A 16,498-nucleotide genomic window follows, 5' to 3' on the forward strand; every position below is an offset into this window, starting at 1 on the left:
GGTCCCCCTGAGCCTCCTTTGCTCCAGGCTCAGCCCCTTCCCAGCTCCCTCAGGAATTCTCCAGCCCCTTCCCAGCTCCGTTCCCTGCCCTGGACACGCTCCAGCCCCTCCAGGTCTCTCCTGCAGGACCAGAACTGGACACAGCCCTCGAGGGGCCTCTCAGAGCCAGCCCAGAGGGACAATCCCTGCCCTGCTCCTGCTGGACACACAATTCCTCACCCAGCCCAGCTGCCAGTGGCCTCCTTGGCTACCTGGGCACCCCTGGGCTCGTGTCCAGCCCCTGTCACCAGCACCCCCAGGGCCTTTTCCAGCTTTCCAGCCCCACGGGGTTGTTGTCCCTTGGCCTGGTTGAACCAAAGAAGAGCACAGTGACATTCCAGATGTATGTACAGCTTTACTTTGGACCACTAACACACGTACATCATCAAAGCCTCTAACATGAAAGAATTTGATTCCTTTATGATTCTGTCCTGCACTTTAACGTTTCCCTCTGTTCGTGTTGCCTGATCACCATCACAGACTGAGGTCCTGCTTGGAAACAAACCAAACAACTTCCAAAACTCACATTAAATAAAGATCCTACTTTTAAAGGTCTACTACTTCACATCCCTGAGTACAGCTAGACCAAACCAAAAATGCTCACTTAAAGGAAGGTGAAAGGACTGCCAGTTCTATAAGAGCCACCATGCTCCTTTAATAAATTAAAAATAAATAAACTCTTAGAGGGTGGAAGACTCAAAATACCTTTCCAGCTTGATAATTTTTCTTCCCACTATGTGTATAAAATTAGGAAATACAGATCAGCACATGCTTTGCCTAGAAAATAAAAGTGTCAGGGTCCCTAAGGCAGTGACTCCCTCTGGGATCTGCAGCTCCAAAAGCCAGAACCTTCCCCAGCTTTCAGGGATCATGAACCTGTGTGTGCAGTGATAGAATACAGCCCCTGAAAGAAAGCCAGCTTGGTAAATCTAAACCTACATTAGAAATTCAAACCTACCAGCCCAATTTTAGCTGTTCAAACTGAAAATTAATAAAAACTCTGATGTTCGATTTGGTTATTCCCGAATTTGAGTAGTTGTACTCCAGAGAACACTGAGAAGAAGCACCTGCTAAACAATAAAGTTCACAGAAAATAGAAAAAAACAGTGGACTTACTACCTTGTAACAAAGTTTGCTCCTCAAAGAAAACACAAAGCCACCTTCAAGTTTTATCACTAAACACAACTGTGTTTGTATTTCAGAAACCAAATAAAGAATCCAGATAAACATTTCTCTTGCATTTACAAAATTCTGCTGCATCCTATTAAAGACTATGCTCTAAATAAAACTTCCTGGGGCAAGAACCATTTAAATTATTTTTGGACTTCACATGGAAGTTTTAAGGAAGAAAAAAAAAGAGTATTTCTCTGTGCTGAGGTAACATCTGGGATAGCAAAAGTGATGGTAAAAGCAGACAATGTCAGTGAGGGTGTTGGAGAAGTTGTTCTCACTGATGCCAGCTCCCTTTTCCATGATGCATTTCCAATCGTACAAGGAGTTCTGTCATTATTCACCAGGATTGTGCAGCTGCACTAATTTTTTTTAACCCCCAAACCCTTCTGTATCCCCCTACCAGTCCAACTCAATTCCCTAACTTGCTATTTCAGTTCCCAAGAGCTAGGTTTGGATAAATCTGATACTCTGTCACATCTTCTATTGAATGATGAAATCAGGGAGGACCAAGTTTTCCATAGTGAGAGAAAGGGAAGCTGCAGAGAAGAGGAGGAACCCTGGAGTGGGGAAGGAGCAGAGATTCCCTGGTGTTGGGCTGGGGGCAGCTATCGTGGGGCTCCCACCAGAACAGTTCCAGGGAAAACTCAGGAATCAGAGCTGCTGTGTGTTTTTGTTGTTGATATGTCTTCAACCAGGGACTTCCACGTAGTTTCCTGGAGAAATTCTCTTTCTTGTCAACGAGAGCCACCTCAAACATTGTGAAAACAGGAGATCTACTGCAATGCTCAGAAACTGGTAAGGTTTAATCAATGGGAGATCCAACATTCAAACACTTTAAATATGGAGGGACAACAGAAAAGTAGCAAAAAAAAGGTCTGGAATGTCAGAATCCTGCACCTCAAGCTTTCCACGCATAAAGAACACAAGAACAAGCGTTTTGTTTGTTTTTCTATTTTATAAAGAAAACACACAAAAACCCTTTAGGCCCAAGAGTTCACCTGCATTTCATAATCTTAAAAGTTTACAGTATAGAAGTCACATTAATGATGTACTACCTGTCAGCAGAACCCTCTGTTCACCAAAGCCTCTGGAACGTCTTCGCTGGTAACTGCTTCTCAGCAATGCAAGCACAGAACACTGAACTCCAGCACTGAATCAAGCTGGGAAGTTATCAGCCTTTTCATTCCTCTTTGGAAGCAATGCTTGCATCCACCAGGTTTTTCGAGTGTACTATTATTTAGAAGCCTGTTACTATGGCAGATGATTTCATACAGCATTAGAGATGTTTGAAATCTGTTCTTGAATGTTGCATGACCTAGGTAGTATTTCATTGCAGCACCCATAACAATAATACTCAACATACTGCTATTTAACCTGTTTGCAGTGTTTTTAACATTTCTTTAACTCTTGTTTATATGTAATAAAATACCAGTAAAGACAAAAAATTGCCCCTATAATGAGGCACATTTTGGCATCTGTGCTAAATGCTGCTACATGGGCAGGCAAGTGCAAGTCAAAATATGAAAAAGGAGAAAGTCATCATCTAATCACATTCATAACTTTTTCATAGAAAAATATAAATATATTCCCTGAAATGTAGGACAAAGAACAGCCAGCGCCCATCAGGAGTTCTAGTGCTATTACCGTTAAAAAAAAAAAAAAAAAAAAGAAAAAAGAAAAAAGAAAAAAGAGAGATGGGCTGGCTATCCTTTTGTTAAGGTTACGTTTCGCAGCCGGCGTCCTCGAGGGCTCTGTCGTCGTCGTCGTCGCCGTCGTTGTAGCGCACGGTGCGCCGGCCGCCGTTGCGCGTGCGGATCTTGGAGCGCCGCTGCGCCCGCCGGCACTCGCCGAACTCCACCTCCTCCGAGTCCTGCTCCTGGCTGCCTTTCCGCCGTTTCCTGCGCTGCGGCCTCCTGGAAGGCTTCAGGGAGTCCTGGGTGAGGCTTTCTTTCCTGCCGGGTTTTGATTTCCTCTTGCGCTTCCTGGTTTCCGTGGCGTCGCTGCAGATGGTGGTGTCAGTTCCAGAGTCCGAGGAGAAACAGGTGACGTTGGCTTTGGAGCTTCCTGCAGTCCCGGGTGCTTCTGCATCCTCAGAGCTTTTCTCCTCTTGTTTCCCCCCCATTTTGGATTCTGTTGTTTCCTTGAAGTCATCCACCCGTTTTAATCTCTTGAAAGAAGCTCTGGGTTTTTTATTTGCTGCTACTCTGGTGTTTTTAGTTTCAAGTTTAGCTAAGTCAGAATCAACCTCCTCTTCAGAGTTACTCGTACAATGGTTGTGGGCTGAAGCTGCCTGCCTAGAAATTCCCCAGTTTCCCCCGTTTTCTACCCTGTGGTTTGTGGAATTCTCCTCGGAGGAGTCATAGTCAAAATTATTCAGAGCTGCAGCACAGAGGGGTTTGTGTGGTTGCGTGTGGTTATCACTCCGCTTCTGAGTCTCTGTCTCCGAGTCAGTCCTCTCATTCTCAGACTCAATAATATATTTCCTTTTAGAAACAGAAGACTCAGGGCAGGAAGGTTTTTTCCTGCCAGAAACCTGCTCACTCTCATTTTCAGACTTGGAACAAGCCTCCACCTCCGAGCTGTTGAACAGCTTCTTCCTGCAGGCTGAGGACACGCTGCCCTGGAGCTGCTTGCGGTTCTTCCTGACCGGGTAAACACTTTCTGAGCTGGATAATTCCTCCTTTGCATCGCTCATTATCTTGATCTTGCTGGCTGCCAGCGTGGCACACCTGCGGGGGTTCTTCTTCTCCCCCACGCTGGACACCCTGATGTGTTTCTTGTAGTTGATGATGCACGTCCTGCTCCGCAGCACTTTGCCACTTTGGCCGGCCTCCTCTGATGTTTGCTCTACAAAAGGAAGATGAAAAAGCTCTTTTGAATGTCTTACATTCCTGAAATTAATAGTTTATTATGCCCAAACGCTGCCACCTTTAATGAAATACACGAATATTGAATTTTATTTTGGTTTCAACTGTTAAGTAAAATTTATCTCAAGTCTTTACTAAAAATACCAGCAGTATCCTAGGGATACTTTTAACTCTTGAGATGGTCACTTTCAAACCTTTTCATGGTCTCAGCGGAGCTTTCTTTAGCATCACTCTGCTATTTAGCTGAGAAATTACAAATTCCCTCACTTACCAAACAAATGCTGTCATATTAGAAATACTTGTATAACTAAAAGTTGTATTTTTCTTACTAGAATAAAACTTGCAGTGTTAATTACATGTTTTAGACCTTTTATCCTAAAAAAGTAACAATAATATTTCATGTGGATTTCAAATTTCAATTTTAGATGGTTTCAGGTGGAGAACACTGAAACCCTTCAGCTTCTTAGTGAGTTTAACACTCAGATTGCTGCTAACAGTGAATCTTCCATTCAGTGTTTTTAAAATTAATATAGAACTTATGTTGTGTTTTAAAACAAATATTCCGTATGTGAATCATATACTGTGAAGATCAGTGTTTCCATTCTAAATAAGACAATTCATACATATGAATAAAAAAAATCAAAAGTTCTTGAAGTAAATTAAAAAATATAAACAGAGGGAAAAATATTATGAGGCATAAATTCAAATGTCCAGCTTGAGGTACCAATACTAACAATCTCTTCAAACATACAAAATCTGATCCCTATTTAAATGTAGATACTTTTATGTACTAGTCCAGTATATTCCTATTTTTAAGTTTTCAAAGGAAAATTAATTTCCTTTCTTTGTTATGAGCTTCCAGAAATGACACATGACTATTATGTATCATTTTATCATATTACTACTTGTTGTAGTTGTATTGTGTGATTTTTATGGCCAAAGCACAACATATTTCTGCTGCACACTGCAAAATGCTGTATGAAAGGTGAATTGATCCACAGACTAAAAAGAAGAGTTAGATCTTATATTATACAATATTATTGTATAAGATATCATGCAATTATTGTTGTATAAAAATATTACAGTCCTCCAATATTATTAAGTAGCTGGAATACAAGAATAAAGAATTCCAGCCTTCCTGCAACACTGCCAGAAGATTAAAATTATACTTTGTATACAACATCTTAAATTTGGAACAAATCTATAATAAAATGTATTGAAATTCCCCACTGAACATCCAGAGGTAAAAGCTGCAAAGCTACAACCAGGTGGCAGAGGCAGAAAGAGGGAGCATTCAACCAAATTCCCTCAGAAACTGGAAGAGCTTTTAAAAGCCACAAAGACGTGAAAGTTTGGCTCATCGGGGTGTCCTGGAGTTCAGGTCAAACTCCAAACCTGGAATAGTGGGCAGGAAAATCCAGCCTTAGCTCCAACCAGCTCAGCTGCAGGGGGCACTAGAGCCCACAAGGTATTGGCACAATTTATCTGAAAACTTTGCTTTCAGTCTTTCCTCAAATATAAAATCCCATGCTAAACACTACATACCTATAATATATATTATATATAACATAATCTACATTATAGAACTACATACAGACTGTCTTACATATCAAAATAGATTATGTGATATTTATATTATATATATATATATATATATATTAAAAATATCCAAAGCAAAGCTTCCACATAAATTGTTTAGCTGGTTGAGTGTATACACATATAAATAGTTACATTTATATATAAATATAAAATAAATATTTATTTGAAAAATAGGAACTCTACAAGTATGCCCCTATATATGTATGAAATATAAGATCTTGGGACAAATCAAGCAAATATTCCTTGTGGAAAACTGTCAAGACAGAGTCATCGTAACAGACAAAGTAATTATTTAAAAAAACAATCATTTTCTTAAGATTCTTAAAGCATATTGACAGGATTGGAAGGATTGCACCAAACACCAACCTCTGAACAGTCTTTAAATTCCAAACCAGGACCAATTCCCTGCTTATATGAAGGCACAATGTACATGACCTGGTTTAATAAACATCAGCATCATTCTCATAAGCTTAAAAAAAAAACCCCAAACCAAACCAACTCTCTAAATCATGATCAGCCACCACACAAAGATCTGGGTGATGATAAAATTACAGAATAAAACCTAAAAATGAAAGTTCACTTTCTGAAACAAGTGGAATATAAATCTTAGTTCTGCCAAGCGTCTGTCTGTGTTAAGGACTCTACGCATCATTGACAAAATAAAAACTCAACGTCAACTCAAGTTTCAGGTTCTGGTGCACACCATGGATGTGAGAATAATTTAAACACCTTTCCATCAAATTCATTTTGGAAAACTATCAATAAAGTTACTTCAAACTGAAACTAACAGCTGTAAATCTGCTGTAGCACAGAAAATCTCAACAGGAAATTAAGGCAAGGTAACAGAACTGCAAACCAGAGGGTTTGGGTTACAGAAATCCTCAAAACAAGGAGCTGGGCAAAGAGAGAACACTCTGCTCTCTTGGAGATTTCCTCTGTCATCTACTCAGTATTGAGAAATAGAGAAATTAACTTAAAAATGTTACCTTTTCTAACTATTTTTGTTTTTCCTTTCCTCTTCCTCATCTTGGCTTTTGCTGAAGTTTCACAGTAATTGCTGTTATTGGAATCACTCTCCGAGTCCGAATCAGAAGAGCGATGGAAGCTGGAGGCAGCTCCACATTTGGAACTCCTGACAATCCTAGTGGGCACCAAGCTCTCCCATACAAGACTCTTCTCCTCCTCTCTGGCTTCTGCTTCAGATTCTGCTGTATCCTCTAAATCACTCAAGACTTTAGCTTTTTTTAAAGGAGGAGAAAGCTGCAGCCCAGAGGCTTTCCTACCATTCCATCTGTCCAACTCAGAGTCCGCCTCATCCTCAGAATTACTCACTGCAGGTTTGTGATGTGCAGGTGTTGACTGGTCAGAAACCTTTTGGCTGCTCCCATCCTCAGAATTATGGCTTTTGGAGTCCTCCTCTGAGAAGTCAAAGGTGGGACTTTTCACTTTGGGAGACACAGAGCAGACAGGGCCCCGGAACTGTTTGTGCCCGTTGCTCTGCCAGCTCTTCTGCTTGCTCTGCGTGTCGGGCTCAGAATCCGAGCTCCCATTCTCAGACTCGCTGACGAATTTCCTTCGTGGAGCAGAGCAGCCAGTCTGAGACAGAGTTTTCCTCTTGGTGAGCTGCTCTTCTATTTCTTTCTCACTCTCAGACTTCAGGCCTGCCTCATCCTCAGACCCCTCCAGCAGCATTCTCCTGGCGGCGGCCGAGGCGTTCCGGTGCGGCAGCTTCCTGTTCCTGCAGATCCCGATGCTTTCCGAGCTCGACACCTCTTCCTCCACGTCACTCATCAGCCTCAGTTTGTTGGCAGCCACAGCAGCACTCCTGCGTGGGGTTTTCCTGTGCCTGCCCTTGCTGCTGCTGAGGGACTCGGATGTCACTGCTGAAGTATTTTCCGAGTCACTTCCGTATAACTTCTTCCTGACTGTTTTCCTTGTATTCCCGTTCTCCTGAAGAAGTGTTCCTGTAAAGGAAAGCAGGGATTAGTATCTTAAATATGAAATAGCAGCTGCGAAGTCTTGTCAAAATTGGGACAGGTTCAACCCACACACGTGCATGAAATATATTCCCACTGACAGTCAGGTGCTTTTGCTGTCATAAATTTCAGATTAATTCTGGTTTGTGACAATTAGAACTTCTTTATATGGACTGCTGCTTTTTTTCTTAATGTATGTTGCAAGTCATTCCCTCTCACCAAGCTCTTGGTTTCTGCCCTCTTCCCCTAGTTGTGAAAAAATCTTTTAAGAAGTTGAATGTAGTATTTGAGAGCTTCAAAATTAGCACCAATAAAAAAGTTAGTATCTTACACATACAACGATTTAAAAAAATACTAACTCCACACAGTTATTTTTTATAAATATAAATATATAAATATAAAAATTTGGACTTTTCTTGCTGTTCACAAGGGACTCCTGGCACCCCACCTGTCTGTTTCCTCTGAGCAGCTCGGTTCCGAGTCAGCCTGCGACTGCTGTTCCTCCTGCACACCCCGTTGTGCAGGGGAGAGGAGGACACAGGAGCCCCAGAACAGCCTTTGCTGTCTTCTGAGCTGCTTGAGGAGGATGAAGATGAAGAAGAAGTAGATGAAGAAACCCCAGAACCTTCTATTTCACTCTCTGTTAAAAAAAAAAAATAAGCAATTGGCAGTTAGAATTGTAAAGAGCTTCCAGTTAAGAGTTACATTTTGCTGATCCTGGAATCTTCAGAATTTTCTCACATTATCTTAAAATGCATTCTCATGCCTGAACGTCTTACAGGAATCAAACTGATACCTCAACAAAATCCGTACTCATGGTGTTCAGTGACAGGAAGCTTCTTTAACCTGTATTTAAGTCTCAATTAAAATAAAATGGCTCTTTTCAAACACCAGATTTAAGTGAAAAGCATGTTTAAAAAAACCCCCAAAACACAGAATATTTTCAAACGGATTTTACCAGAACTTGCATTCTTATTCTTTGAAATAAGCTGAATTTTTGTCAAGGTGAGGTGTAGGAGAAAAGACAGGAAAGGTCTAAAGTCTCAGGGAACTTCTGTCATTTGTTAATTGTGGATAAGAAGTTTTATATAACATATACATATATACATATAAGGGCATACAATCTGTATTTTATATAGTATCAATTATCAAATACTCTCTGCTTTCCCACTGACAAATTTCTTCATTTATGAAGGTAAATTTACTGTATTCTACACTATTTTAAAGCAAAGAATTATATGAAGTACACAAATATTTTGGTAACATTCACTGTAAATAATGTAAGTGTCCAAAATCCAGTAAAAAACAAAACTGTGCATCACACAAAATTATCAAATACTCTCTGCTTTCCCACTGACAAATTTCTTCATTTATGAAGGTAAATTTACTGTATTCTACACTATTTTAAAGCAAAGAATTATATGAAGTACACAAATATTTTGGTAACATTCACTGTAAATAATGTAAGTGTCCAAAATCCAGTAAAAAACAAAACTGTGCATCACACAAAACCCCTAACACATTATGTTAAAAAAAAAAAAATCTGTATTAAAAACACAAAGCTTGTTTAACAACTCAAGAGTGCAAATTGCAGCAATTCTGAATTCTGACCTGATGATAAAGCAGAACAATTAGTCAGTGGTGTGGATCTGGCCTTCCCATTCCTCTCAAAGGATGCCAGGCAGGCAGAATCTGAGGATTCTCCCGAGGAACTCTGGTTGTAGGAGCCAGTGCTGGGTTTATGGCTTGTGACACAGGCGGCTCTGCTTGAGGTAGGCTGAGGAAAAGCATCTTCCTGCTCAGATTCGAGTTTGGCCTGAGACTTTAGTGGTTTCTGCTTCAGATTTCTAGTGAGAGTGAAAGCAGTAAAAGCAACAGAGGTTGTAAAACTAGGAGAGAGAAGGCAATGATGTATTTTAACAACATTTAATATGATTTTGTATTTCTGGGAGGGTTTTATGAGCTAATGTGGTGTGGGACAATTTTAACTTGGCGAGAATAAACATGAAGTACTTTCATTTAAATAACAGTCTGCACTCCTAGGGCAGTCATACAAGAGGAGAGAATCTTTCTCTGCTCAGAGAAACAGAATTTAATGGTGCATGTCCTCCAGACAATTCATGTTCTCTTGTTTTCACTGCAGCCTCAATTCCTGTTGGATTCCCAACCTCTGGTTGGTTGCACATCAGCCTCCAACTAAATGCTATACAGGCAACCATTATTCCACAATAAACTGAGTTCCAACACACAGAGAAGATGGAACCTTTCAGTTCACTGTTTAAAATAAGGAAGGATCAAATTAAGTCAAGTTTTCTTTAACTCCGCATGCCTGAGTGCTACCTGCCATCCTGCTCCATCCATTATTTTCACCTACAAAACTGTTTTGTCAGTTTTTTCCTTACAGTGCAGGTTTTCATTCATTCATCCAGGTGCACAAAGTGTGTAATTTCTGTTATCCCAAACCTCACTTCTACTGTGCCCCACTGAACACTCACACACAATTCTCCAGATTTGAGCACAGATGAGATTCACAAGACAATTTCTGCCTATCCTGGTGAGTGGTTATTTTAAAGTAATCCCCTGAAATTAGTTTTTGTTCTTTTCCTACCCTTTCCCTGCCAGAGAAGGAACACTGGACAACAGCAGAAGGGAAAAGCTCAGTTTCAGTAATTTACCACATTTAGCTTTTGTATTTTGTCCCACATGCAAATTAGGAAAATGAGTTTTAATCACGTCAAACAGCAATTGTACTGTTTGCATTCAAAAGACAAAAGGCCAATCTGTCTCCCAACTGAATGCTACAGCAAGTGACAATTTCTAGAAATTCCATAGGACTGCCTGTATTCTGTATGTAACAAAATAGATAATTTATGCAGATTTTCATCTTTGTAATACATCCAGCACAAGTAAATCTTTGTTTCGTTCCTCATTATTTTAGTTAAACATTGATTTTCTGATTCAAATATTGAAGAAAACCCCAACCTTTTCTACTCTTTTGTCTCCCTGTATTTCTCAGTTTTGTACTATAAAAAAGCCCCTGTTTTTAAACACATTTTTCCTACTGCATGAAAAATCTCACTAGGGTTACAAATAATTTAAAGAACCTGATGTTCCCCTCTTCACAGACTAAATGTGAGAGTGAATATAAATATCAGTCAGCTGAGACAGATCTTTATACCTCCACAGTTTGATTACCTGAGCATTTTGGTGGGCTGCTGCACTGAGCTTTGATTATTAAACCTTCTCGTGTACCTCTGGTTTCTCCGTAGCTTCTCATTCTGTTTCTGCCCATTTTTGAAATCTGAAACAATTCTTCGGATTTTCTCTTCAAACAGTGCTGACAATCTCAAGGTCATGCTGTAAATCTAGGTAAGGGAGTGGTTTCTATTAAAAACAGAGCCTTTGTTCTTAAACTAGTATTTGTAATATCAAAAACTGCACAGAAAAGCAATAGGAAAAGCACAGGCAGTCCTGTGTAACACCAAATCAACAGGAAATGAACATATTAAATATTTTTTACTATCTAGCCAACCAGCAGCTTTATCAAAAGTACTGATAAACAAATAAGATTTATTTCATTAAGACATTGACAAACCCCCAGAAAGCAACAGCTACCTTTGACTTTTTGTTTGGAGTATAAGATTTTGCATTACTGAATATCAGTCTGATATCTTTGCACAGTTCCATTGGAGTGTCATAATTCCCAGCTTCCAGAGTTTCCTTCACTGTACCAAAATCCATTGGAGTGTCTATAATATGTCTGTAATCCTATAAAAAACATAGGAAAAAAAGATTTCTGTGAAAGTATAAGGGAAAAAAAAAAAAAGCCAACCACTTTTCCATTTTATTTCTCTCATTTAGGAGTAGCTAAAATTACACAAATTTTCTTCAGCAGCAGTGGAAAGAGAAGCACCACAGCAGAAAGCAACACTTTGGCTGAGACAGTTTGATTTAAAATCTCCTTTTTCATTGTCTCATGAATTTTACTGTGAGAAACAACAGATCTGGTACAAAAAACCAGCCAAAAAAAAAGCTCCAGAGCACAACAACCACACAAAAAAACCCCAAATCAAACCCCATCAAAACACCTCAATCTTTCTTTCTCTCCTGTTCTTGTTTTTTTAGAGAACCTCAAGATGTTTTTAAACCCTGAAGTGAGACTCAAACTCAAAATGTGGAGTCACCAGAAGAAGTTATGTGATGTAAAGAAGTTTTTTTTTTCCTTTAAATTAAGTTTATTGGGTTTTTAGAGAAAAAAAAGAGACTAAGAGGGTAGTAAGAGTACCATGAACAGCTAAAAGAGAGGGAAAAAATCAAATTCATAGCTCAGGCTCAGTAAACACATTTTACACCTTCAAGAAACTTGTTTTAATTAAGAAAATACAGATTTTTCTAAAATAATTCCCTTACAAGGTACAGTAAGACAGCAAGAAAGAAAGAATCAATTAAGGTTATCAAGTACAACTTACAGGATATTGATCCAAATCAACTGGCTGCCTAAAAGGTTCAGAATCCTCACACTGGAAAATTAAATTCACCAGTTCCATGCACTGCTTCTTCCAACAGTTTTCATCATAGCCACTTTTCAGGTTTTTCCCCTTTTTTAAGCCCCGTCCCTTGAGAGAAGAAAAAAAAAAAAAAGTTAGGAAGAGCATTACTGGAATACAGCAAGAAAAAATTCAACCTGATTTGGGTTATAAGGTAAAGACTGGCCAACTCACTTTTCGTCTTCTGTATGATGTTCTTGGAACACATTTTTCATCATCCTGCACAAAATAAAATCAATTATCTTAAAAGTGATGTAGGAAAAAAATAGGTGATGGAGGCTACAAGTGTCATTAGATTTCAGACCGTGGTAAAATTAAATTTTCTTAATTCTTTCCGTAAAACAAAAGATGAGCATAAAAAAATACAACACAGCATCTGGGAGACTTGGAAAGCAATATCCTAGATAAGGACAAGAGCTGGAGTCTGGAATCTGCAGTGGTTTGAGAAAAGGAAAAACCACCATCAGAAATTGCAATTAGAAGTTACTCAACAGCTTTGAACTGCAGTGACTAAATATTACCAGTAATGCAATTCACTGATAATAAATGACATGCAACATTCATAAAAATTCCTAATGTAGTCCATGTTTGTATTACCTATGTAAATAACTCAGCAATTTTACCAACAATACTTGGTGGTTGCTGGTATTTTCTTACCACCATAAATTACTGGAATTTTCCACAAAAAAACCCAACTTACCAGATCAGCATCATGACGATCTTGTTCATCATCTGTTGTGCTACACAATTCAAAAATATTTGTACAGTCCTGGTCACTGCAATGCAATTAAATCTCTGTTACTGGATTAGCAAAAGCAGAGCTGCTGTTGTTTCCTAAATTAAACTCAGCCACAACCAAGTGCTCCATATAAAAGGGAAGACAGTAACTGAGTATTAAATGGAATATAAAAATCAGGATTAGGGATTTGAAAAGGGCCTGTCCAGCTGTAGGAAGGCTGCCCACCCTCATTCCAAAATAAACCTCTCAGTTTATTTTAACCTTTCAATTAAGTCAGACAAGCTACAACAGGAACTTCTACACAGGACAGCAAAGAAGTCACATTTTACAGGCTGAGCTACTTAACATACTCAATCTCAAGTGACATTCTGGGACTGTAACACCAGAGGAAAAGGTAAAATGCCTCTAAGCTAAACCTTTCAGTATTTAAGGTAACACTCAGAATTAGACAGCTGTCCTTCCAGTGCACTGAAAGAGTCAAAGCAGGGCTCACCACAAAGGGATACTGAGCAGTTTTCACATTCCACTGTTCAAAAGCACCAGGATTCAAGCATTACTTACATTAAAATGCCACTTACTTGATGAACTTTAGGAGCTGGGTGGTGATTTTTTTTGCAGCTCTGGCAATAGCACTCCCAGGCTCATTGAAGGTTCTGGCATTGCTTTCAATGTATCTGACTTCCCAAACCAGTGCTGAAATTCTCCTTCAAATTAGAAAACATTGCATCTTAAATACTTAAGAAAAGCTTAAAACCAGCAAAACTTATATCTCTGTAATTTTCTCTTTATATTAGATTTAGATGTCCTCTGTTTTATGTTTCTTTAGGGCAGTCTCAAACTTTTCCTTCACATAGAAAACCCAAGGAAGCAAAACCAGCAATGTAGATCTTTCACCACTCATTTCCCAACTCATTATTGCCAATTCATCCTTAGTTTGTGATATAAACTCAATCAGTTCAGCTGGCCAAGTAAGCACTAGCATTTGTTATCCCTAAATCATAAAACATCACTGAAATCATCCCAAGGACTGGGGATTTCCTGGAATCTTTAAAAACACAAGCGTTTTAAAAAAGCTTACATTTGACTTATTCAAAAGGAGGGGAAAGAGTATAATTTAATCACTACTCTAAATTATCACATTTCTTCTGGAAATATCAGAAGCTGCTTGTTAAAAAGCCCTGAGAAATGAAGCACAAGTTGAGTCATACCTGAGGAACTTTTAATTAATAAATACAAAGCACAAGCAGTTAAAAAGGAGTGACAAGAGCGTTGTTCAATTACATTTTTAAAGAATCCCAGCTATGATGTCCCTTTCTGTTTTCCCTTCAAGACCTTGCTTTGAGGTCAACTGAACTCCTTGTAAAATGACAGATTTGAGAAACTGCTACAAATTGAAATTATAACTTGATAGAAATGAGCTGCCACAAATCTGTAATTTCAATTCATTTTTACAACTCATTCCCCAATTCCTTATACCTGTGAAGCAGAGATACCCCAAGTCTGCAGTTTTCACCTACAGAACATCCAATTATTCTCTAAAACATTTTTTCCATCTCATACAGGAGGAAAATCACTGTTAATGTCTCTTCACTGTATTTACAGACACACTGAATGCAGCTTCAGATGAAGAATACATTTCAATTTATTTTCAAGCTATGGCTGACCAGCACATCCAGCAAACCAGAGCTCTGTCATCACTACACTTTTCCCTCTATGTCTTCTGTAAGTTTTTATTATTTAAAATGCTGTTGTTAATGTTTACCCTTTCAATTTTTGTGTTTAAGCTCATTTCTGAAAATAGCAAGAGCTTAACTTTCTTGAAGGTCCAAGCAACTCAATGACAGCACTTCAGAATCTGAACTGTCATCACCACTGAAGTAACTTCAGGGAGAGTTTTATAATATTTGGTGATTTCAAACAGTGAATTTCTCAGAGAAAGGATGTCAGGGTTTATTTTAACTCTGAAGAGAGGCCCCAGGTGAGCTTCCCCCTGCAGCACTGACCTGTAGAACCTGTTGGCCAGGCGGGTACGGATGGTGTTGAGGTCCGTGGGGTACGCGATCACCGTGCAGTACTTGGGGTACGTGCACAGGTCCACTGGGCCAGCAAAAGCTGCTGAGATGTCTGGTTAAAAACAGCAAGAACAGCAAAATTTAACTGTGACACCTCATTTTTGGCCTTCCAGTGCCCGAGGGAGGTGATAGGAAAGGCAGAGAGAGACAATTTCCAAGGGCTGGAGGGACAGGACCCAGGGAATGGCTCCCACTGCCAGAGGGCAGGGCTGGGTGGGAGATTGGGAATTGTTCCCTGGCAGGGTGGGCAGGGGCTGGGATGGAATTCCCAGAGCAGCTGGGGCTGCCCCTGGATCCCTGGCCGTGTCCAAGGCCAGGAGCATGGAGCAGCCTGGGACAGTGGAAGGTGCCCCTGCCCATGGCAGAACTGGACTGGTTTCCAGGTCCCTCCCAACTGAAACCATTCTGGGATTCTATTTCAAAGCTGGCAGGTCCATGACAACTGAGCTGGGTGCTATAAAACCTATGGTGTATAAAATCATAGAGGTCTCAGTACAAACACAAAGAACTGCACAGAAGAACATCTGCTCCTTAAAGTACTTTACCACAGGGATTTTTTAAAGGATGCCATGGATTTTCCAGGCTGTTTCTAAAAGTACCATCAGGAGAAAAGCACCTGAAGCTCAGCTCACACTCACCAAGAGTCATGAGCTGATCAATCCCACGGATAATCCGTTCACAGGCCTCATCACGGGACTTCATCCCCCACTCCCCCTCCTGGGGTTTGTACAGGAGCTTCTCCACCTCTTCCAGTGTCACAGAGACACTTGCTCCTAATTCTTCAGGCTGATCAACTACAGAGAGCAAATTGGGGAAGGAGTGAGAACACGATAAATTGTTGAGCACTCACAGTTATTAAATAATTGTATGCTTGCAACTGACAAAAATATTCTTGCCTTGAAATAGAGTTTAATGCTAAGGCTGTGGGGAAAAAAATTATACAAAATGGATACTAACAGCAAAACATTTAAAATTCTGTTTTTCTGCAGTTTTGAATTAAGTTTATTACCTTTTTGACAGCTTATTCAGTAACTACTTCCTCAATATCTCCCAAACTTTTCTCCCCCCTCCCAGCTGATACTAACAAGTACTGGAAAAGTGAAATATTAAGACGAACAACAAATTCCACTCTTTTATTTACAGATAATCTAGATTTGACCAGCAAACCTTATAAATTGTTGGTTTTAAACTATGTGCAGTATGAGTTTGCTGACTGGAAATTATTTAATTTATATTCTTCTTATACCCCCTTGTATTACAGTATACCACAACAAATTCATAGTTTGAAACTTGAGATGTTTTTTGAAACCGGCCATTTGGAAGTAGCAGGTTTTATTCCATAAGTCACAGCTACACATTCAAAGTATTTTTTTTCAAAATTGCTCTGGAAGATGCAAAAGGAAAAAAAAAAAAAAAAGGTATATTCAAATTACTTCAATAAATCTGAATCAAGACTGTCTTTAAGACAGGAATCACCTCAGGTCCA

The 16,498-nt window shown here is 39.5% G+C and overlaps 1 protein-coding gene across 1 annotated transcript in view; it reads right to left on the minus strand.

The window, feature by feature from the left end:
• Window positions 1-374: 374 nt before the first annotated feature.
• Window positions 375-16,498, minus strand: part of BRWD1 (bromodomain and WD repeat domain containing 1) — a 44,322-nt gene continuing 28,198 nt past the window's right edge. The window contains exons 30-41 of the mRNA XM_068179583.1: window positions 15,651-15,806; window positions 14,944-15,064; window positions 13,519-13,644; window positions 12,902-12,977; window positions 12,376-12,420; window positions 12,124-12,270; window positions 11,270-11,422; window positions 10,850-11,019; window positions 9,266-9,501; window positions 8,103-8,294; window positions 6,665-7,642; window positions 375-4,059 (exon numbers count right to left, since the gene is read on the minus strand). Coding sequence (XP_068035684.1) covers window positions 2,933-4,059; window positions 6,665-7,642; window positions 8,103-8,294; window positions 9,266-9,501; window positions 10,850-11,019; window positions 11,270-11,422; window positions 12,124-12,270; window positions 12,376-12,420; window positions 12,902-12,977; window positions 13,519-13,644; window positions 14,944-15,064; window positions 15,651-15,806 — 3,527 coding nt within the window. The 3' untranslated portion in view covers window positions 375-2,932. The remainder of the gene's footprint in view (window positions 4,060-6,664; window positions 7,643-8,102; window positions 8,295-9,265; window positions 9,502-10,849; window positions 11,020-11,269; window positions 11,423-12,123; window positions 12,271-12,375; window positions 12,421-12,901; window positions 12,978-13,518; window positions 13,645-14,943; window positions 15,065-15,650; window positions 15,807-16,498) is intronic.

The sequence above is a fragment of the Anomalospiza imberbis genome, chromosome 2 (assembly GCF_031753505.1).
Source record: "Anomalospiza imberbis isolate Cuckoo-Finch-1a 21T00152 chromosome 2, ASM3175350v1, whole genome shotgun sequence".
Lineage (NCBI taxonomy): Eukaryota > Metazoa > Chordata > Aves > Passeriformes > Viduidae > Anomalospiza > Anomalospiza imberbis.